The 23726-nt window shown below is 40.2% G+C and overlaps 1 protein-coding gene across 2 annotated transcripts in view; it reads left to right on the top strand.

Annotated features, from left to right (window-relative positions):
• fam221a (family with sequence similarity 221 member A) overlaps positions 1–23726 on the top strand; it is a 60749-nt gene that overhangs the window by 19044 nt on the left and 17979 nt on the right. For both annotated transcript variants that reach the window (XM_048563637.2, XM_048563644.2), the window contains exons 3-4: positions 10940–11130; positions 15576–15782. In XM_048563637.2, the coding sequence (XP_048419594.1) occupies positions 10940–11130; positions 15576–15782 (398 nt within the window). The remainder of the gene's footprint in view (positions 1–10939; positions 11131–15575; positions 15783–23726) is intronic.

Genomic DNA, 23726 nt, shown 5'->3' on the forward strand with positions numbered 1-23726 from the left:
TCCCTGTCCCTGTCGTAGTAGGGTTTCAACGTATGCTCATGACATGCCCAATAAAGTTTTTTCCTATTTGACATCTTTACCAGATAATTCAGCTGACTTGACTTCTTCTTGATCTGATAGGGACTGCTAAACCTTGCTTTGAAGGGACCTCCTACCACTGTTAACAGCACCAATACTTTTTCCCCGTGCAAACACATGAATTTTAGATTTCTTATCTGCTTCTTGCTTCATTAGATGCTGTGCAACCTTCAGATATTGTCTAGATAATTCACTGGTTCTGTTTAATCTTTCTCTAACCTCAGATACATAATCCAGCTGTGACATCTCTGACCTGAAACCTGTCAATATTTTCTTAATTAGTTTTAAAGGCCCTATTACTCCATGTCAAAATATCAATTAAAATGGAGTAAACTGAGTTGATTCATTTGAGGCATCTCTAATGGCAAACAATATAAATGGGACGCCTTTATTCCAATCTTTTTGGAATCCTGGTAATAAGCCCTCAGCACGGTCTGATGCCACCTTTCTAATGCTCCCTGGGATTCAAGAAAGTACGCACTTGATTTAAAGTGTTGGATGCCAACCCAGTCCAAGCCCTCCTTAAATAGTTTGGCAGTAAAATTGGACCCTTGGTCTGACTGAATCTCCCTGGGTAGCCATAACAGGTAAAGAAAGCAAACAACTCTTCCGCATCCTTTTTTGCTTTGACACTTCCTATTACCTCCGGAAATCTGGTAGAAACTTCCATTAGGGTTAGCAACTACCAGTTCCCACTTTTGGCTGAGGGAGAGGACCTACACTATCAATCATAACCCGCATGAAAGGTTCTTCGAATGTGGCATCAAAGGTGCTGGTTTTATCGCTGCCTGATGCTTTCCTACCATTTGACAAATATGACAGGTACAGCAAAATTTCAACCACATCCTCTTGCAATCCAGGCCAATAGAAGTGTTTTGTATTTTAGCCTGAATCTTCCTCATTCCTAAATGACTTCCTCGCAGTAATTCATGTGCTACCTGTAATACTTCCTGCCTGTACACTGTCGGCAACACAATCTGGTACACTTAAGCCCATTTTTCCTCTGCACTAATCTGCTGAGGTCTCCAGTTTCGCCTTAGGATTCTATTCTTAAGATAATAACATTTGGGAATACATTCTCTTTCTTTTTCCGAGTAGACTTTATGATAAAGATCTTTTATTGTCTCTTTTTTTTTGTAACTCCATTATCTTTCAGAGCTAAACACCTCTACCTGATCCTCCAGCTGTTCAAGCTTTTCCTTTATCATTTCATCAGAGTGTCAGTTAACTGGACCTCAACTCCTTTGTTCCTTCTTTTTGGTTTTTCCTTCTTTCTGTAACTTATGATGGTGGGATCTTGTTCCACACTGTCTGGAAAACTTCCAGCGTATTTTTCTTTCCCTGGTTTTCCTTCAACTTCTCCACTACAAGGGACATTATTCCCACTTTTGATCCTGCTAGGTTGTTTCCAAGAACAAACTGTATTCCCTAAAGTGACACTCTTTCAATCACTCCTACTGTCACTTCCCCAATATTGATTGGACTTTCCAACCTGACCTTACACAGGGGAATGCTAAATCCCTCTTCCACAGATTACCACTCTCTCAGGTAACAGTTTGGAAGCAGTGCAATACTTTCATCTCTTACTATTAGCGACTGACCACCTCCCGTATCTTTCAATACTTTAACTTCTTTACTTTCTCCCCCTGTTCTTCCTGAGTAAACCATACCCATGCAGGTGATGTTTTTGTAGAGATCAGGCACCATTTCACTACTGAGCCCGTAATTAGGCTGTGCACTTTCCCGAAGCTTCTCGACTCCTTTTGGGATTTCCTTCACAACCTCAGCTAAAAACTTCATCTTCACCTATTTGGTCTCCATTTTCTCCTCCTTGGTCCAGGAACTCTCTATCTACGTCCATGACACCACCCAGGCCCTCCACCTCCTCCAGAAGCTCCAATTCCCCGTCCCCGAACGCTTCATTTTCACCATGGACGTCCAGTCTCTATACACCTGCATTCCCCGTGCAGATGGCCGAAAGGCCCTCCGCTTCTTTCTGTCCCACAGGCCCAACCAGTCCTCTTCTGCCGACACCCTCATCTGCCTAGCCGAACTTGTCCTCACCCTCAACAACTCCTCTTTTGATTCCACCCACTTCCTACAGACAAAGGGGGTGGCCATGGGTACCCGCATGGGCCCAAGCTATGCCTGCCTCTTTGCAGGTTACGTGGAACAATCCTTCTTCCGTACTTACACTGGCCCTAAACCCCACAACTTACTCCGTTACATTGACAGTAATGGCGTCGCCTCGTGCTCCCACGAGGAGCTCGAAAGTTCATCCACTTCACCAACACCTTCCACCCCAACCTCAATTTCACCTGGACCATCTCCAACACATCCCCCACCTTCCTGGACCTCTCTGTCTCCATCTCAGGCAACCACCTAGAAACCGATGTCCATTTCAAGCCCACTGACTCCCACAGCTACCTAGAATACACCTCCTCCCACCCACCTTCACGCAAAAATGCCACCACTATTCCCAATTCCTTTGCCTCCACCGCATCTGCTCCCAGGATGAGGCATTCCACTCCTGTACATCTCAGATGTCCTTGTTTTTCAAGGACCGCAACATTCCCCCCTGCAGTGGTCGAGAACACCCTCAACTGTGTCTCCTGCATTTCCCACAACTCGTCCCTCACACCCCATCCCTGCAATAACTGCCAAAAGAGAATCTCCCTCGTCCTCACCTACCACTCCACCGACCTCCGGATCCAACGCATCATCCTCCGACACCTCCGCCATCTGCAATCCGACCCCAACACCAAAGACATTTTTCCATCCCCACCCTTGTCTGCTTTTTGGAGGGACCACTCTCTCAGTGACTCCCTTGTTTGCTCCACACTGCCCTCCAACCCCACCACATCCGGCACTTTCCCTGCAACCACAGGCAGTGCTACACTTTCCCCCATACCTCCTCCCTCAACCCCCGAAGATGGCCCTAAGAAGACTTTCCACGTCTAGCTGATGTTCACCTGCACATTTGCCAATGTGGTATACTGCATCCGCTGTACCCGTTGTGGCCTCCTCTACATTGGGGAAACCAAGCGGAGGCTTGGGGACCACTTTGCAGAACACCTATGCTTGGTTCGCAATAAACAACAGCACGTCCCAGTCGCGAACCATTTCAACTCCCCCTCACATTCCTTCGACGATATGTCCATCCTGGGCCTCCTGCAGTGCCACAACGATGCCACCTGTAGGTTGCAGGAACAGCAACTCATATTCTGCTTGGGAACCCTGCAGCCCAATGGTGTCACTGTGGATTTCACACGCTTCAAAATTTCCCCTCCGCCTACCACATCCCAAAACCAGCCCAGCTCGTCCCCTCCTTCCTAGCCTGTTCTTCCACTCACCTATACCATCCTCTCACCTCAAGCCGCACCCCCATCTCCTACCTACTAATTTCATCTCGCCCCCTTGACCTGTCTGTCCTCCCCAGACTGACATATCCCCTCCCCATCTCCCCACCTACACTCACCTCTACTGGCTCCATCCCTGCATCTTTACCTTGTCTGTTTCCTCTCCACCTATCTTCTCCTCTATCCATCTTTGACCCGCCTCCTCCTCTCTCCCTATTTATTTCAGAACCCTCTCCTCCTCCCCCTTTTCTGATGAAGGGTCTAGGTCCAAAACGTCAGCTTTTGTGCTCCTGAGACGCTGCTGGGCCTGCTGTGTTCATCCAGCTCCACACTTTGTTATCTCGGATTCTCCAGCATCTGCAGTTCCCATTATCTCTAAACTAATGGTTTAGCCTCTTTTACCACATCCTTTTTCCTAGTGCCTTTCTTCAGCCACCAGCACTGTGACTTTGTGCGCCCCAGCCTATTACAGTGAAAACACCTGAGGCCTTTCACTTTCTTTTCACCCTGTTGGGTTTCTTTTTTCACCTGTTGCAAACTGTTCCTATTATGATCTTCATTGAAGGATCTCCCTTTTTCCCAATTTCTGTCCTTCACAGAATGAAATTGCATTTGGAAGAAAAATTTTGATTTATGCACCAGTACATATTTTTCTGCCATCTCGGCAACTCTTCTTGCTTAGTTAATTTACTCTTCCTCGATATGAGTCCTTATCATCTCTGAAGTAAGATCTTAAACTCCTCCAGCAGAATAATCTCTCTAAAATCCTCATATGTCTTGCCTATCTTTAATGCACTCACCTATATATCCAAGTTGCTGTTTAAATCTTTCAAGCGCAACATAACTCCGACCTTGTTCCTTCTTCCTGCTGTCTATATGCTTCTCGTACTGATTTGTAGGCTCTCAAAATAATTTGTTGACACTTCATCGACACCGCTGCAAACACCTCACTAGCCCTGCCTACCAACTTGGTCTGAATTAACATTACCCAAACAGTCTCTGCCAATTCATCTGCCTAGCCAGCTTCACAACAGAAATGAGAAAGGTTTCTACATCATTTTTGTTGAATTTTGGTAATGTTTTGACATATTTGTATATATCCGTCACATGCCTTTGGCTGCAATGGTTTTGCTCATCATCACTCTTCTCCTCATTAAGCCTACCTGCTAACTTAATTTCCATTCTTTTAAATTTATTTTCTTCTCTAATTAGCAACTTCTGAAATTCAAACCGACTGTCCTTCTCCCTCTTAGATAACAAAGTGTGAAGCTGGATGAACACAGCAGTCCAAGCAGCATCTCAGGAGCACATTATCTGTGATACGTCTTTCTCCCTCTCTTCTGTCTCATTTTCTTTTTGCTCAGCTAAGAACCTACTCACCCTTTCTTTATCTTCTAATTCCAGTTGTCTCATTTGCAATTTAATTTTTCCTAACTCCACTGCACTTGCCTGCTTATCTGATGTACCTAAGTGCTTGACCAACTCCATTACAATTTCAGCTTTCTTATCCCTAGATAAACCCAATTCTAACCTGTTTGCTAAATTAACAGTATATCCTTCCTCTGTCTTTCTAAACTTTCTTGGCAAATTTGGGATGCATCTTCAAATCCCAGAACCTTTTTAGCAATGTTGAGCCATTTCTCTCATTTTTAATTTAACCAACAACAAGTAACTGAAATTAAATAGATTTTTCTCACTTAAGTTTTATTTAAAGATCTGCGACACTAATTCCCAAGTCTGCTTAGATTTATCTAAGTCTGTTTTGGAATCTGACCAAGTTCATGCAGAATGTGTCTCCCAGAAAATTCTGTCTTCTCTGTTGATCATCTATCACGAACATCTTCTGTTTCTGCAGTTCTCTTTATAATTTCTTCTTAGAGGGCTTTGAACTAAAAATGCCATTGTACCTCTGATGGGGCTTTTTAGAGTGCTTAATGATTTTGTTTAAAAGCCAGGTTTATGTCTCAGATAGCAGGATTTGGTTTCACTTCAGATGGCAGTTGGCTCTCCTCAGATGGCAGTTGGCTCTCTGCATAGATACCCTCTTTTTTATACCCTTGATGACCTGTCCATTTCTTACACTAGGGTTGGTCCCAGGTTGTCAACACCATCGGATTTAAATACAATTTGCTTTCTGTACCGAGGACCTGGTTTAAGTTAATTGGCTCAATTCAAAAACTTGTTGTCTTGGTATAAATTCTGGTTTGCCTACTAACAGTATACATGTGTTTCAATTCATGAACTCTCTGTGCAACTGCTTGCAGACCTTTTCTGTTTAAATCTCCCAAGCTTAGAAAAGCACTCTATCTCTTAAAGGGACCTTGCATTTTCTCCCTCCTTACTTTTACAAACATATTCTAGCTTCCTGCCTTTCAATTCATGAGTATACTACACAATTTTGCAACACATTGCCAAGCAATGAAAAATGCTAACCATAAGCTGGGATTTATTTCAAGGGGTTAAGAATTCTGAAGTACGAAAGTGATGTAAAACTTGTGTAAGACCTTAGTCAATTTGCACTGTGCTCAATTCTGTTTACCCTGCAGAAAGAACATTAAAACATTGGAGAAAGCACAAAAATGATTTGCAAAGTTGCAACTAGAATTAAATGTTGCAGTGACTGGGAAGTTTTATTAAGGTTGGGGCTTTTCTTTGTTAGTCAGGAAAAGTGTAGAATTGATCTGACAACATTTTAAAAAGATTTTGACTTTAGCATGGATAAGGAGGTTCCATGATACGTCCCTTCTCCATAGCATGGCCACAGATCCTGCAGTCCAACTTGTCTATACTGACCAAATATCCTAAATTAACCTCGTCCCATTTGTCAGCGTTTGGCCCATATCCTTACAAACCCTCCTCATTCATATACCCATCCAGATGCCTTTTTAATTTTGTAATTGTATCTGCCTCCACCACTTTCTCTGGCAACTCGTTCTATACATGCACCACCCTCTGCATGAAAAAGTTGCCCCTTAGGCCCCTTTCAAATCTTTCCCCTCTTACCTAAATATGTACCCTGTGGTTTTGGACTCTCCTACACTGGGGAAAAGACCTTGGCTATTCACTCTATCCATGTCCCTCATGATTTTGTAGATATCTGTAAGATCACTCCTCAGCTGCTGACGCCCCACAGAAAATAGACCCAGCCTATTCAAACTCTCCCTGTAGCTCAAACCCTTCAATCCTGGTGATATCCTTGTAAATCTTTTCTGAGCCCTTTCAAGTTTCACAATGTCCTTCCTGTAGCAGAGAGACCAGAATTGCATGCAGTGTTCCAAAATTGGCCGAACCAATGTCTTATACTGCGACAACATGACCTCCCAACTCTGATACTCTGATGAATAAAGGCAAGCATACCAACCACTATCCTATCAACCTGTGACTCACCTTTCAAGGAACTATGAACCTGCACTCCCAAGGTCTCTTTGTTCAGCAACACTCCCCAGGACCTTACCATTAAGTGTACAAGTCCTGCCCTGATTTGCCTTACCAAAATGTAGCATCTCACATTTATCTAAATTAAACTCTATCTGCCAGTCATTGGCCCATTGGCCTATCATCCCGTCTGAACAAGGTCCTGTTATACTCTGAGGTATTCTTAGCTGTCCATTATACCACCAATTATGGTATCATCTGCAAACTTAGTAATTATATTTTCTATGGTCACATCCTAATGATTTATATAAATCACAAAAAGCAGTGGATGTGAGAGGAAAGTGAGAAATTTTGTGACTGAAGGAGTATTTAGATTATGGAACTCACGAACAACAGGATGTAGATAAGTGATAATGGGAACTGCAGATGCTGGAGAATCCAAGATAATAAAATGTGAGGCTGGATGAACACAGCAGGCCCAGCAGCATCGCAGGAGCACAAAAGCTGACGTTTCGGGTAGACCCTTCATCAGAGGGGAGGGTAACTTCTTCAGGTTAGGCATCCCTGGAAGAGGCTTCGCAGTAAGGTTAAAATTGTATCAGTGATAATGGGAACTGCAGATGCTAGAGAATCCAAGATAATAAAATGTGAGGCTGGATGAACACAGCAGGCCCAGCAGCATCTCAGGAGCACAAAAGCTGACGTTTCGGGCCTAGACCCTTCAGGATGTAGATAACATAGCTACTTTCAGGAGAGAAAAAGGAACAGAAAGACACACTGAGGTTAAGATAATGTAGATGGATCGGAAGCAGAATAGTTTCTATTTGGATATTCTATGTAGCATTGTACGTGATTCTTTCTTAGCTACTGAATTACTAGAACCATATTTTGCTGCTTGGTAAATGTTTGAACTGTTGACTGTGAATTTGTTCGTTGAACTGGGGTGGTAACTCACAGTAGGTGATACATTCTGACAAATAAGACCTCTTGTCTATTTGTAAGCTGTGTTATTATAACATTGTCTATTTTTAAATTTCTTTTCACGGCATGTGTGTATGACTGGAAAGACCGGTATTTATATGTATTGCAAGATCCAAATTGCTCTTGAGAAAGTGGTAATGAGCAGAGTACTTGACCTGTTGCTATCTGTGTTTTGTCAGGAATCCCACACTACTATTTTACAACCCCAGTTTATCCAATCTTGCTGCATAACAAAGACTTTCTAGCTCAGGCAACATCCTGGTAACTCCTCTGGACCCTCTCCAGTAAAATCTCATCCCTCCTATAATGTGGATTCCAGAACTGCGCACAATACTTTAGCTCTGACCTTACCAATGTTTTATAGAGTATGAGCATAATCTCGCCAATAAAGACAAAAATGCCATATGCCTTTTTAAACGCTTTATCTACTGTCCTCCTACATTAAGGGATCAGTCGATATGCGCACCAAGGTCCTTCTGATCATTGGTGTTTCCCTACTTTGCCTTGTTTGTCTTGCCCAAGTGCATCAGCTCACATTCATCCAGATTGAATTCCATTTGCCATGGATCTGTCCATCTGACCAACCCACCTACAACCTCCAGTAGTCTAATGCTATCCTCCTCACTATTTACCACCCCACAAATTTTCACATTATCCATGAACTTACTGATCAACCCTCCTACATTCAAGTCTAAATCACGCATAATAACACAAATAGTAACGGCCCCAAGACTGATCCCTGAGGAGCCCCAGTGAACACAGGCCTCCAATCACAAAAACACCCCACGACCATTGTTTTTTTTTCTGAAACTCGGCCAGTTCTGGATCCAATTCGCCAAACTTGTCAAAAGCCTTGTGGAAGACCAAGTAGACTAAATCAGATGCATTGCCCTCACCTACACAGCTGGTCACCTCCTCAAACAATTCAAACAAGTTGGTCAGACATGATGTCCCCCTAACAAATTGTCCAGGCATGCCATTTCCTATTAGTACAATGAATGGATCATTAATATAGATATAGATTTTAATTAGAATCATTTAAATGCAGTCTTGGTAGAAATAGGCTGAGCTAAATTTGTCACTTTTAAATATTTATGCCTGTACATCTAATTGTATGTTAGTGCCTATTATGTGAAACTTGAAATGTTTTTAAATGTTTCAGTATGTATGTATATCTAGAATTACCCAGAGTCCTTGCTCAGGAATCTCTAAAGAACAATGAACAAGGGTAACATACAGGTTCAGTTGGCAGGTAGGAAGACAAATGCAATGCTGGCATTTATTTCAAGAGGACTAGAATACAACAGCAGAGATGCTCTGCTGTGATTGTATAATTCTCTGGTAAGACAGCATTTGGAATATTGTTGGCAATTTTGGGCCCTATATCTAAGGATATAAATTTGAGAAGCTGAGTGTTAGAGTTGAAAGAGAATGACATTAATGAGCGTGAGTACCAGGCAGTAAACTGGGCCCTATATCTAAGGAAGGCGCGTTGGCATTGGACGTAGCCCAGTCAAGGTTTACAAGAATGATCCTTGGATGAAGGGCTTGCGATACGAGAAGCAGTTATGGATTCTGCGTCTGTACTCAATGGAATTATTTCTTAGGCCAGAGGATGGTGAATCTGTGGTGGACAAGTCATTGAGTGTATTTAAGACAGAGACACATGGGTTCTTGATTCATAAGGAAGTAAGGGGGTTATGGGAAAAGTAACATGCCAGCCATGATGAAATGATGGAGCAGGCTCAATGGGCCAAATGGTCTTTTTCTGCTCGTCTACCTTATAGCCTTACCCTTCTCTTGCCCTTTCTAACCTAAATGCATATTAACCTTGTTTGTGTTATGTATCTCTGAAATGACTCAACTACATTACCTAAAGTAAGTGATCGCTTATTGTATAATGAAGAATAAAGAACATTCTAAATTAGCCTCTCACCAATTTTTCTATATAACAATGTCTACACTTTAAAACATTTGCCTGCTAAGCACTTTGGAATGTCCCAAGGTCGTAAGGAGGTGTTTGTCAAATATTTTTCGAGTGTGATCCCACGTCAAAGAGTCAGAATTTTTGAGTGGAGGATGGGGTAGGAGAAAAGGTGGTGGTCTTCAATTGTTGAGTGAGAGTAGGGAAAGCATCAAAATTGAACATAATAGCAAGGTAGTAACATGTAGTTATTTAATTATTGAAGTTCATGCTTTGGATTTTACACATACCAAAATATGTTCTGTGTGTATAAATTTAAATCAATTGTGAAAATATTATCTGAATCAAAATATTATCCAATTTCAACCCTTAAATTTACAACATGACCTCCCACCCTACTTATTTATCTTCCAATCAGGATTCTGTTCATTGGTGTGAACCTGTCATGCATGGTGTCATCTGAAGATTCAGTCTCTTTCACATCCCCTCTTATTAAAATATAAACCAAAAATAAAAAGCCTCTACTGAGGGAGCATTTGCATGTTTGCAACCCTCAACCAAGTGAACACCAAGCTGGAGAAAAATATTGTGTGCACATATCATTGTGCTGGTCCCAGGACTTCCTCAACAAAGTTGGTGCTCCACAGCTGCTGTACAACCTCTGAGTTCACTATTCCAAAGTCTCTTCCTGTGACCCAACCGGAGATCATAACCTATGGTTAGAGTTTTATGTTGACTCTGATGCCACTTTGTAAATTTGATCTATCAAAGTTGCACATTGAAGTCCAAACAATGTGTAGTTAAGTGAAATATGTTTCCCAGAAGATGTTATATCCACAGTTCTACTGGATAATGCCTGTGTTGCTTTGATTATTTTATGTCTGCCTCCCATAATAGCCAGTACTGCACATTCAGGATGATGGAGGTAGAGAAAGGCAAGACTTTACAAACAGTTTCTACTAAAGCTTACTATGTCTGCATTTTTTATGGTAGAATTGACAGAAAATGTGTACAGATTGAAGATTTTTTAGTTATGTTGGTAGATACTTGGACATGTGAACACAGGAAGTGTGTTGCAACACATGTAGAACTGAGCTGTGTAGTACAGATTTTTAAACCACGTAACGCTGAAACCATGTAATATAACTTTGTAGAATATATCTGTCTTACAAATGTGCACATAAACAACTTTTTTGAAAATTGCCACATTTTGTTCTAACAGATATAAACAGCACAAAACAGATTTCAAAGAAATTCCAACAGAGCGTCCAATCTTGCTCCCCTGCAGAGTAACAGGTTGTCGGTGTATCTCCTACAATTATGTGCCACTGAATGGAACTCAGCCAATTCGTTGCCGGTGCAAACATTTTGCAGATGATCATGATGAAATGGTACCATATAAATGCCAAAAATGTGAGTGTTTGCATTATTGTTCTATATTAACAATAATTTTTGTGTCTGAGTGAAGACATTTCTTGTAACTTCTTCAATTCTTATTCTCCCTTTAATTATAATCTTGTCTTTGAGATAAATTTCTTTGAATATGTCACTGAGGGGCAGTACAAAGATGGGAAATAGTGGGGGTCAAGAATAGATCCTTGAGGAATATTAGAAGCAAATATATTGTAGATATGTGTAAAATGATTGAAGGTATTACTCTGGGTTATGGTTGGATGGATATGAACGGAATGAGGCAAATGCAATCCCACCCCGCCGGATGATGGTAGTGAGCTGCTGGAAGAGTGCGGTATGATCAACAATGTCAAAACCTGCAAAGAAGAATAATATAACTTTGTGACATTGAGAAGTGCCATTTCAGTACTGCAGCTACAGCAAAAACTTGATTGGAAGAATTCTTACATGGATCTTTACAAAAGATTTGGATTTGGGAAGTAGCAACAAAAGGCTTTGGAGAGAAAAGGTACTTTGGAGATTAAGACCTAGTTGGCAAGAATGGTTGGTTGAGGGTTTTATTTTTTCAGAAGCCGAGTGTTAGAGTTGAAAGAGAATGACATTAATGAGCATGAGTACCGGTAAGTAAAGTTGGATGGTCATTCGTTTTATGTGAATAATATCAGGACGGTAGAGGTGACCCTTATGGAGAAGTTGAGTTCTAGGAAGATATGGGTGTGATAAAGAGGATATAGAAGAAGCTAGGATCTCTGGGATAGGATAGTGGGAGGTTTTAGCAAAACTTTGATGCAGTGGATAAGGAAAGGGAGTGAAGTAACGAGTGAATTGTTCTCATTTTTAGTGTAAGGATGTCCATGAATACTTTACACTTATTGTTGGAGGCAAAGTTGAATAAAGCAGAGAAGAGGGGTCAGTTTGCTATAGAAACAAAAGTGCTTGGAGATTTTCTCTGTATTTAAGGATGATCTTAGAATACTAAACAGTTCTAGCATTTGGGAGCAGGACCTGATAATGCTTTATGTGGTCAAAGAAGGTCTGGTAGTGAGTGCTAAACCAGTCACTGCCATGTCTGTTCCATTCTACATCCCTTGGACTTGAAGCAGCAGAGATGAGAGTAATGGCCAGGTTGAGAGAAAGAATAAGGGGAACTCTGGCATCAAAGATAGCAGTGAGAGTAAAGTTGAGCAAATTTTAGCTGCAGAAATGTTAAGGTGAATGAAGGGCAAGAGGCTAGATAGTTGGGATTTTGAAACTGCAGTTATAAGTGAATTGGGATTAGATTTTGTCTGAAGCAAATATGTAAGATTGAGAAGTTGATGAGGGCTGTGCGTAAGACAGTTGCAACATATGGTCAAAGATGGTCTTAGTTGTAATTAAGGTTCTATATTTACTCAGTGGTTATGAGTTAAACTTGTTGTGGAAAGTTAAGTTCCAGTGTAAATGCTGTTTCATTGATAGGATAAGATTTATTTATTGCCTACCAGCCTCTGACATTGAAAAATTAACCCCTCAAGTATGGACTCTCATTCCTTCAGGAATTAATTGCCAAAGCTTTAAAGTATATAAATTTATTGTGTAGTTTTTAAACTTTTTCCTTTTTAGTCCCTTCTTTAATTTAATCACTCTTTCTCTCACTTTATTTTCCTTCTGCACTTGTTTTGCTATTGAATTCACCCACTTTAATTTACACTTCCTTCTCAGTCCTTGGATTGTTTACTTCTCAATTGTTCAAACTAATTGGTGAAGGAGATTCAGTGTTTGCCCTGTTCACTCAGAACCCCAAGATACCCACTTTCCCTAACTCTGCTGCTTTGTGGGAGACAGTGGCATAGCGATAATGTCACTTGGGATCTCAATTAGCCTAAGGGTGTGTAGACTGCCTGTCACCTTCCATGATACATCTAAAATGACAGCATTGATGTGAAGGCGGCAGACATATCACTACCATGCAACTCAATTTTACAAACTCTTTCTATTAGATTTAAGCATGCTCCTTGGAGACTATAAAATCCCAGCTCTTAAGTCAAAATGTGATAGTATACCTACTAGTCAGTTGAATTGGTGGAACTCCAGTAAAACTCAAATTCAACAGCAATTAAGAAAAACAATCCAGTTAATTGGTGTCTCAACCCCTGGATTAACTATACATTCGGGCATTGTGCCATGGTGGCTCAGTGGTTAGCACTGCTGCCTTACAGTAACCGGGACTTGGGTTCGATTCCACCCTCCAGTGACTGTTTGTGTGGACTTTGCACATTCTCCCTGTGTCTACATGGGGTTTTCTCTGGTTTCCTCCCACAGTCTAAAAATGTGGAGGCTTGCTGGGTTGACCATGCTAAATTGCCAATAGTGTTCAGGAATGTGTAGAATAGGCAGGTTATACAGGGTGAGTCTGGGTGGGATGTTTTGAGGGTCAGTGTGGACTTATTGGGTTGAAGGGTCTGTTTCCACACTGGAGGCATTCTGTGAAATTTATCATGTAAAAACCAGCCAGAGTTGCAGATCATGGAGATGTATTGACGGATTAGGATGCAAGCCACTCATTGTACCCAGCAATCCCATCCAGCAGTCATAAAGATAAGAACCTGGAATTTCCCACAGTTGCTCCAGCTCTATCATAGTACTATATGACTGGAATTATGATTGACATAGAAAGGTAGAAGATAGGAGCATGCTCTGTCATTCACATGAACATGGCTGGTCATTGAACTCAGTACCCTAACCCTGCTCTCCCCCATATCCCTTGATCTATTTAGCCAAAAGAGCTATATCTACCTCCTCCTTGAAAACACATAATGCTTTGGCCTCAACTGTTTTCTGTGGTAGTGAACTCCATAGTCTCATCATTCTCTTGGTAAAGAAATTTCTCCTTTTCTCAGACCTAAAAGGTTTATCCCTTACTAAACGTTTACTGAATTGATTCCTAAAATGGTAGGACTGAAGAATGAGGAGAGATTGAGTCAATTAGGATTGTATTCGCTGGAGTTTAGAAGAACAACGGAGATTGTATAGAAGCCAATAAAATTCTAACAGCTTTAGGCAGGTTAGGTGCAAGAAGGATGTTCATTAAGGTGGGGGAGCCCAGAAGCAGAGTTCATTTTTTTGAAAGTAAAAGGCAAACCTTTTAGGTCTGAGATAAGGAGAAATTTCTTTTGTATGACTGGCATAATGATTAACGTAGAAATGTAGAAGATTGAAGGCTGCTGTGTCATTCACATGATCATGGCTGATCATCAAGCTCAATACCCTAACCCCGCGCTCCTGCATATCCCTTGATCCATTTAGTTACAAGAGCTATATCTGATTCTACCACAGTTTTCTAAGTGCTCTGCTATTAAACCTTTGATAGTGGACTGTAGCATCTTCTCCACTACTGATGTCATATTCACTGGTCTGTAGTTCTTTGTTACCTCTCACCCACCCTTTTTAACTAGTGCGATTACATTAGCTACCTTCCAATCTGTAGGAACTGTTCCAAAGTCTAAAAAATCTTGAAAGAAGACCACTAATGAATCATTATTTCTTGGGCCGTTTCTTAAGTGGTATGGGATGTAGGCTATCAGGCCCTGGAGATTAACAGCCTTTAATCTCATCAATTTTGCCACCACTGTATCCCTACTAATACAGGTTTGATTCGGTTCCTCCCGCTCACTATTCCTATGTTCCCCATCATTTCTGCTATGTTATTCATGTCTTCCTTTGTGAAAAACTCCATTAAATGCTTAAGTTGGAGTTCCATAACATGATCAACAAAGTAACTACTGTGGATTGGAAGCAATTCCAAGGAACTTTAAGCACTTATCTTTATGGTCTCTGTCTGATGTTGCCACAGAATTAATACTGCCCAAAGTTAGTTTTAGTGTGCCCTTAGAATTGGTATGAATAGGAAATGATTCATTTATCAACAAGCAATACATTTTCAGCTATGTCTCAGAGCTGAAAAAAAAGTTTCAGTTGACTATATAAGCCACAGCTTCCATTTATAATAATTATGTATTCTAATTAATTTCACTTCACCAGCATGTTGTTAGGTCAGACTAATGATCTGTGGTTAAGTCTGCATTGCTGATATTGTGTAACTGAGGAAGAAAATGTAAACAACTGATTTTGTACTGTTGTGCCTGGCAGAAATCTCCAACAATATCTTCTATGATGGTGGGCTGAAATTAGAAACTTGATGCAATACAATTCACATGCCTAAAAAAAACTGTGTATTACTGTACCTACAATTTGATTGCTTCCTACTGTTGTCTCTGTTTGATCATTAGTGTCTCCCTTTGCTCGATGTGGACTACAGTGTGGCAGGATAAAGGGTTGAAATTAAATGCATTTATTTATTCTTCATGCAAAATTTGTGTAACTGTACATTTTTAAAGTTCTTTTCCTCTTCTGTAGTACTTTTACACTTGATATTGCATGCATAACCTATAATTTGTTTCTTACAGGTGCAGGATGTTCTGGATTTCACAGTTCCTTTACCTGTGGCTGTACCCACCCAACATATGCTCATACAATGATCGTTGAGACTAAAGAAGAACGTTTGGCTCGAGGACGATCGGTAGGACCAGATGTTCCCTATGCCGCCATGGGAGGACTCACTGGATTTAATGCATTAGCAGAAGGATATATGCGACTAGACTCAAGTGGAATCGGTTTGTGTGCTTTGCATATAATAAAAATAGAATAGTGGATACTATAAGTGGAGAGAACTGCAAGATTGTACTTTGACTGACTGATCCTTGGGGTGTCATGTACAGTGAGGCTTAATATCCTTGCTAGCTATTTATTGCATTAAGTAGTTCACTAAATGTTTTAAAAATTGCACATACAGGATTGTCTACTTGCTTATTGCATTGTACAATGTGTGATGCTGAGCTGTATAGAAAAGTCCCAGTTTGATCCTGAAATAGCTGGAATAATCATTGACATGCAGAGGTTGAGTACAGCAGTCCTGCACTAAGAAGGGAAATAATCTGTTAAGAGTTAACATTCTTACGTTGCTCCTTAGTAAGTCAATTTACGTATAGCTCAGGAGAAGACAAAATCGGGATTGACTTAGAAACAGGCTATGATGGAGTAACCTGACAAGACCACCATGGATTGTACTCCACCATACTGGCAGATGTCAAGCTGTATTTTGGCATTAGAACAGACCTTCATAAAAGCGGTGAGGAGCAATGAGTTAGGAGGAAATGAAAGCTCAAAACAAATCGATGGGTGAAATCTTGTGAAGCTGCCGGGAGCAGAAAAAAGGCAAGCAGGGCATTTAAGTGAGCAAAAGTCAAAAATGTCAACTTCTTGACGGTAGAATGAAAGTTGGTAATATTTTGGTGGATTGTAGGTAGGTTATGCTTCTCAGCAGCAAGCAGCAGGAACTCAGTTTTAATACATTACCATGTCGTGCACACTTATTAAAACCAGCTTCACCAGGGTAAACGAGACATTTGGCATTAAGCGTACAGGAAAAGACTAAATCATGTTTTTGCATTTATGATTAGTTACAGGTGGTGTGCAGCAAGTGGATTTGGGCTGATTGACAGCTGGTTTTTTTGAATGGGGAGCTTTGTGAACTAGGGAAGAGGAGGCAGCTATGAACAGGGATAGGGGCAGTGTCTGACCATGAGAAGAACTGTAGTACCAACAATATGAAAGATTATGGGAAACAGAGACAGGAAGCTGAACTATGCAGGGAAAGTGAGTGTCTACAAGTGTGATTGGTGAAAAGTCAGAAGTCATAGAGGGACGGTCAATGATGAGGATCTGAGAGTTACGGGTAATAGAGGGCAAGAATGATGGAGGCATATTCTAGGATGTTTGATCGCAGGTCATGGCTAATAGTTTGGGAGGCAGTTCCAGTGTGTTGGGAGACTGATCAGTGGTGAGGGAGGGAAGCTGTGGGATAAATGATCATTCATTAAGGGTTATTGGTATGCTGGGTCAAGCATTCCTGGCAAAGATGATGGAGTGAAGCACCAGGCAGGCCAATGATATCTCATTGCATTCAGATTTACAGAAAGAGACTGGTCAATCTTCTCATGAATTAATACAGTGTAAATTCTGGTAGATCCAGGAATTACAACTGCTAACAAACAACCAGACCAATGCAGTTGGATGATAAGACATATCTGAGTGTCATTCAAGTATGGCATTCAAATCCTTGACTGAGTCAAATAATGGAGGAACCACCAATTACCTGTCCATCCCTGCTGCATGATAGGCAACAGCTTTCACCTCTGTGTATCTAATTACAGGCCACCATGTGATTAATACTGGCCAGTCACTCCACTATTGTATATCACTACATTAGTAAGATAGACATTGTTACAAAGACCACAAAGAAATCTCGTCAGTAGATCTGTCTTCCTCAAGATCCAGAGAAGTTCAGCCTTTCTGAATTTCAGACATCATCAGCTTAATACAGTTTTAGTATTACTCTTTCAGAATGATACCTTTACAGAACATCTCCCACCACGCATTTCCCCAACAATTAATTTTTATCATTCATGTATATAATTCTATTTACCACTAGCCCATTTTCCTCAAGTCCCTGATTTCACAATTTTGGGCTTTCTGGAACCTTCACTATTCCTCTTGACCATATTCTCTTCAGACTTGGAAGATTGACCAGTCTTCGGGTGGAAGGCTTTTGACTTTGATTCACTTCTTGATCTAATGAGGTTCAGGAAGTCTCTCTACACAGAGGAACCTTTTATCTCTCAGGTGTCTTTTGTAGTGGATATTATTCCTTTGAACTTAGCAATTGCTCTATCATCTCACCTGAAAGATTTTTAATCGACTGAATTTCCTTTATACTGGCAGTCTCTCGTGCTGATACATGTAACTGTCCCATTATATCATCTGGGGACCTTTAAACTACTAGATTTATGTTATGGAAAATGGATGCCATGATGAAACAGGTATTTTCTTTTTACAACTTCTTGGATTTCTGAGCTGGAAAATTTCTTATTGATAATCTCCTGAATCCCCATGCCACATAGTTTCTTCTTACCTGTATCCTGAATCTGTAGACTTTCCCTGAAGTCTTATGCAACCTATCTTCAATTTGTGCAACAAAATCTTTGTTTTTACCTTGCTGGCCAATCTGTGCTAAAGAATGAAAATTCTATGCATCAACTTTGTCATTGGGTTAAGTATTTGTATTCATATCTTTGCTGGTGAACTCGTTATGTTCACTTCCTTAGTCATGCTTCTTGTGGATTGCTGTTTACTTGGCATGATCTCTGTTACTGGGATTGATCATTCTTCTTTGGAAACTGAAGAATTGAAATGTTTATAATGGCCTGGCATCATCTCATCACCTGACATCAAATTCAAATCTGCTATAACATTTTTGCCAGGCTGCGCTGCATCTGAGCAATTTCATTAAAGGTTCATCAATAAGCTCAATGGATCATATTGATCATTATCTTCCTCATCTTCAGCGCTTTTTTGCCATCTGGACATCTTTCAGTATTGAGAGGAGTGGAAAACATTTTTGACAATCTTCTGTGATTGCAGATTTTCATCTTACTGTCCATATTAAACAATTCTATTATATCTCAAAACCTTCTGTCTTCTTCTCCTAAGTTTAGACAGATCAACAAAACCCTCTGTGGGTTTTCTCTTTTCCGGTTGTTCAATGACTAACATTTTCTTGACTTAATTGTTCCTTGAGTAGTTGCTGCTTGCCTGGCATCTCTTTGAACAGATCACACATGACTGTCTTTTGGTTCGTTCATTGTTGATTATAACAAGTTGAATTCCTTACATCATTTAAATAAGGTTGAAGTCAAGACAGGTATTCATGCAAAAGAATGAGCACTCTTGATTGTGAAACACTTATGCACTTTCTAATCTGTGGTACCCGTTCTATTGCTGCGTTTCTTGTAGGATGCCTTTAATCTTGACATCTATATCTCCTGGACAATGCAGTTTCATTATTATAGCCTGTAATCTGCGGTCCTTAATCCATGAGAAATGATCTGTTAATATATCCACATTTGTGCCAGTCTCAAGAGCCAAAAATTAATTAAATGTCTGAAGACATAAATCTGCCTTGTCAAAATGAATTTTTCTTACAAGTACATTGGATATCACTTATTTTGCAGCTTGCTGTACCTCATTAACATCTATATAAGTATAGCTATTTAACCTGCACCATCCTTGTAACTGTCCTACTTCTGCACATCTTCTGATAGTGACATCTTCAGATATTTTACAGATATAGCATTTTTGTTTTAATAACCAGGTACTGCTTGTGTCTGTGAAATTTTCTTGTTCCTCAGCACTGACAGTGTCTGTTAGCCTCTGCTGTCTGGCCTACTCTTTACGTTGACTTGTTGCATGTGTTTTCAGGTTTTTGACTTTATAAACTGAATGGTTTTTGCAGATTTCTTGCAATAGGGTTTACTTTTGTAGAAATCATAGAACCCCTACAGTGTGGAACCAGGCCAAATAGCCCATCAAGTCTGCACCAACCCTCCAAAGACTATCCCACCCAGACCCAACTGCCTACCCTGGCCCTGTATCTCTGCATTTCCCATGGCTAATCCACCTACCCTGTACATCTTTGGATTGTTGGAGGAAATTGGAGCACCTGGACGAAACCCTGCAGACACGGGGAGAATGTGCAAACTCCACACAGATTTTCACCCAAGGGTGGAATCAAACCGGATTCCTGGAGCTGTAAGGCTTCAGTGCAAACACTGACTCGCTGTGCCACCCTGAGTTCTCTCAGAGATTTCCTCTGTAGTATTTTTCAGATTTTTGCTTCCGACATCATTAGAATGGCTTTCCTCAAAGTCAAATCTTCTCTGGACTGTAGTAAATCTGAGAAAAGTCCATAATTAATTCCAGCAATAATTCTGTCAAATGTAAATTCTGCCTTTAATGCTCCACAGTCATATTTTTCAATGAATCTGTAGAGACCATTCATGAAATTGTGTATGGGTTCCCTTGGATACTGGATGGCATTTGCAAATGAATTTTCAGTTTCTGCAACCTAAATACTCTCTGTTATAACTGCAACTTCAGTGATAGATTTGCCACTCTTAATGTAGCCTCAGTAGGCTCCTTCCTTTAATTTTCTGTTATACTTCATTTGCTTGGGCTTCTAAATTATGTCTTTTCACATCAACTCTGGATTACTTTAATTCTCTGGCCCTTGATTTCTCTTATTGTAGTCTTCTGGCAGAGTTGCAAGTACAACTTCTCAACTTTTTATCTTTATAGCTTGAATCGACAATGTTTACTTTTTAAGGCTTTCTCCTTGCCTGCTGGGATTATATTTTTATTTCACGGTCTCCAATGTCTGTTCACTTTCTATGGTTAAACGTCTAATTGTGACTGTACCTAAAGTTATTTCGTTTCTGATGCCATCTGTAACTGCCTGGCAAGTGGACCTGTTCCATGTGCCTTCTAGCTCAAACTTAATACTGTGCTTCTCTTATCAGGTCTGAAGTGCTTTATTCCTTAACTATAGGTTCTGCTTTTTTGAAGCTTACCATGAATGTGTCCACTTCTGGATGTCTGCCTGAGTTGTTCATAAATTTGTAACTGGAAATTTCTTCTGAGTTCTCTGGAATTCATTCTGTACAGGAAAATTGAAATGCAATCTGCACAGCTCCACACCATGTTGTGTGGTACAGCTAAATCAAATCTTATGGGCCTTCTGTAGTGCAGTGGTACTATCTTTGCCTCTCAGCCAGGTGAACATGGGCTCAAGTCCTACCTGCTCTAATCATCTCTGAACAGGTTGATTGAAAAATATCTAAATCAAATCTTTACAAAGACTGCAGTGTGGTTCAAGAAAGCTCACTATCTCCACCACCTTCTCAAGGACAGCTTGGGACAGGCAGTTAATGCTGGCCTACCCAGCGATGTCCAGTGAATAAACAGTTGCTAGCACCAGCTCATGTGAGCATGTCAAGGCATCAACTGCCAATATCTGTTTGGGTAGATAGCTATATCAACTCATTTTTCTTACTGGATCTACAGGGCCTACTTAGTCTAAAATGGTAGAGTAAAACCACTAGCTGGTCTCACAAGAAGAGACTCTTTCTTCAACAAGACATATTTATTCCATGACAGTAATCAAGTAAAAGCTACATTAGTAAAATAGACAATGTTACAAAGAGTATGAGGGAACCTACTTCATAGGCCTGTCTTCCTCAAGATCCAGAGGTCATCTGTCTCTGCACCTCAGTCCTTCCAATGTCATTCGATTGGTGGAGTTTGATGCATTCTTCAGCAATAACTATTTCAACATTGTTTCCTTACTCAACAGCAATGTTGTGAACATGAATTAAACTTTTGAAATTTTAAAGAATATTGAACATTCAAAATGCATATATTTTATCCTTCATTAGTTTGTAAAATAATTTTCTAATGCTGAAGAGATGCATCGATAATAGATTATCTTTTAAAGCTGTACCATTCCACTAACTGTTGTTAGCACTTAGATAGTTTTCAGAGGATTTCTGAGCATTTTTTAAAAATGCTTTTATGTGAACTGAAGCTGGCCATACAGCACTAAACTTGTCAGGCTTTTTCTGCAAATATGTGGATCTAACCTGCACTGCTAGTCTTAATAATGTCAGGTCAATAAATGCTTTTCCCAGAATATGTCAAACATAACATTTTTTTAAAAAAATACCATTTAGAATGTATTATCAATTTGCAACTTGGACATGGGAAGAGCAGATTGTATTGGTCACAATTCTGAGGTCATTTAAAATTTTCTGTGAGTTTGATAGTGGTTTGTGATATTATTTCAATTAAGCAATATTTTAATGTTTAAAAAATGCAATGCAGTATTTTTTAACTTTTGTGTTGCTAGCTATGATTTGCTTGATCAAATTCCATTTTATTTGCATACTGATGAGTAACTATTTATGTATGTATATTAGCTAAACTTGGAATAGATAATTCAGTTGAATATTCTAAACACAAAAGATAGATTTTCAGGTGGTTGTTTAGTGATTTTGTTTATATCTTAGGACCACTAAAAGACATTTGCAGAATTGGAAACTTGTTGAAGGAAGGGGACAAGTAAAGCTGAATAACTGAAATTTTTCTGAACAGGATATTGCATCCTCAGCCAACCACCTTGGTGATTGCAGCAAATACAATCTAGATTAAGATCAGGAAAATAATTCATTCATTGAATGTTATTATCGATAGATAAGGGAAAGCTGTAAAAATGTGATAACAATGTTTTGGAGGATTTGAGTTATTCACATGTTGACTGAGAAAGGAGGAGATAAAAATCTCATGGAATAACATATGTTTGGTAGATGCTAACTTGCTTAGCTGTTAGGCCATGAATGTGATTGGAAGTTATTCTCGATCTGATCTTTAAGCATTGCAAATAAAGCACATATACAGGAGCGATAATCAAAATACATTTAAACTAACTGCTCAAGATAGTGTGGATAAAGCACACAGGTGCACAAATATAAAAAAAAATTAAAAATACAACTTTGAAGGAAGGAGTTTGTACAACCTAATTGCAATACTATAATGGTTTGCTAATCTGCAGTAGTAGACTGTGAACGGTTTAAGGTATTGCCAGCAATTCTTCAATCAGTTGTTAATGACTAATTTGTAAAAAGGGCAACGGAACCAATGCAATTAAGGAGCAAAGTTAAAAAAATGATAAGCAGCTGACTTTGGAGTGGCACAGTCGCTCAGTGGTTAGCGCTGCTGCCTCACAACCCCAGGGACCTGGATTTCATTCCAACCTTGGGTGACTGTCTCTGTGGAGTTTGCACATTCTCCCTGTATCTCCTTGGGTATCCTCCGGGTGTTCCAGCTTCCTCCCACAGTCAAAACATGTGCAGTTTAGATGGATTGACCATGCTAAATTGCCCATAGTATCCAGGGATGTGCAGGCTAGGTAGAACAGCCATAGGAAATGCTGGGTTACAGGGATTGGCTAGGGGATGCTCTTCACAGCGTCAGTGTAGACTCAATGAGCCAAATGGCCTAATTCCACGCTGTAGGGATTCTATCTATCTATGAAACCAAAACCGTTTAAAGATGAACTCATTCACCTTGACAACTCACATGACATCATTTAACCTTCCTTCGTGCACTTCATCCACGTCTGGGTGGTACGAGTTTGCCTCCGGCAGGGTGTTTTACCTGCCATAACAGAAGAAACTGGGTGTAGATAGCGTGAAGAATCCAACAGATGTTATGTTATTCTGGCACGTAAGCGTCTGGACAACATTAATTTTTCTCTTTACAACAGAGCAACATGAGTCCAGAAGAGTGCTATGGTTTCAACTGATCTAGGACAAGATAGGTATGAGACTTTTATACCTTAAGATTACATATCAAGACACGGTGATGCTATCAAGAGCATTTACCTCAAAGGTATATGATTATTTGTCACAAACATAACACAACATCCTGTTTATCCCCAAGTTAAAAACTTAACTGTATATAACTGTTTGAGATTATACTTAGGCTTGATTTGTCAAATCAGTCATTATACTAACAGGTAAAACAGAGTTTAAATGACTAACGTTTCTAACTTCAACTCTTGGACGTTTGACAGCTTATCTTGAACTGATAACCGTGCACCCATCTGG

Source organism: Stegostoma tigrinum, chromosome 2, assembly GCF_030684315.1.
Source record: "Stegostoma tigrinum isolate sSteTig4 chromosome 2, sSteTig4.hap1, whole genome shotgun sequence".
Classification (NCBI taxonomy): Eukaryota; Metazoa; Chordata; class Chondrichthyes; order Orectolobiformes; family Stegostomatidae; genus Stegostoma; species Stegostoma tigrinum.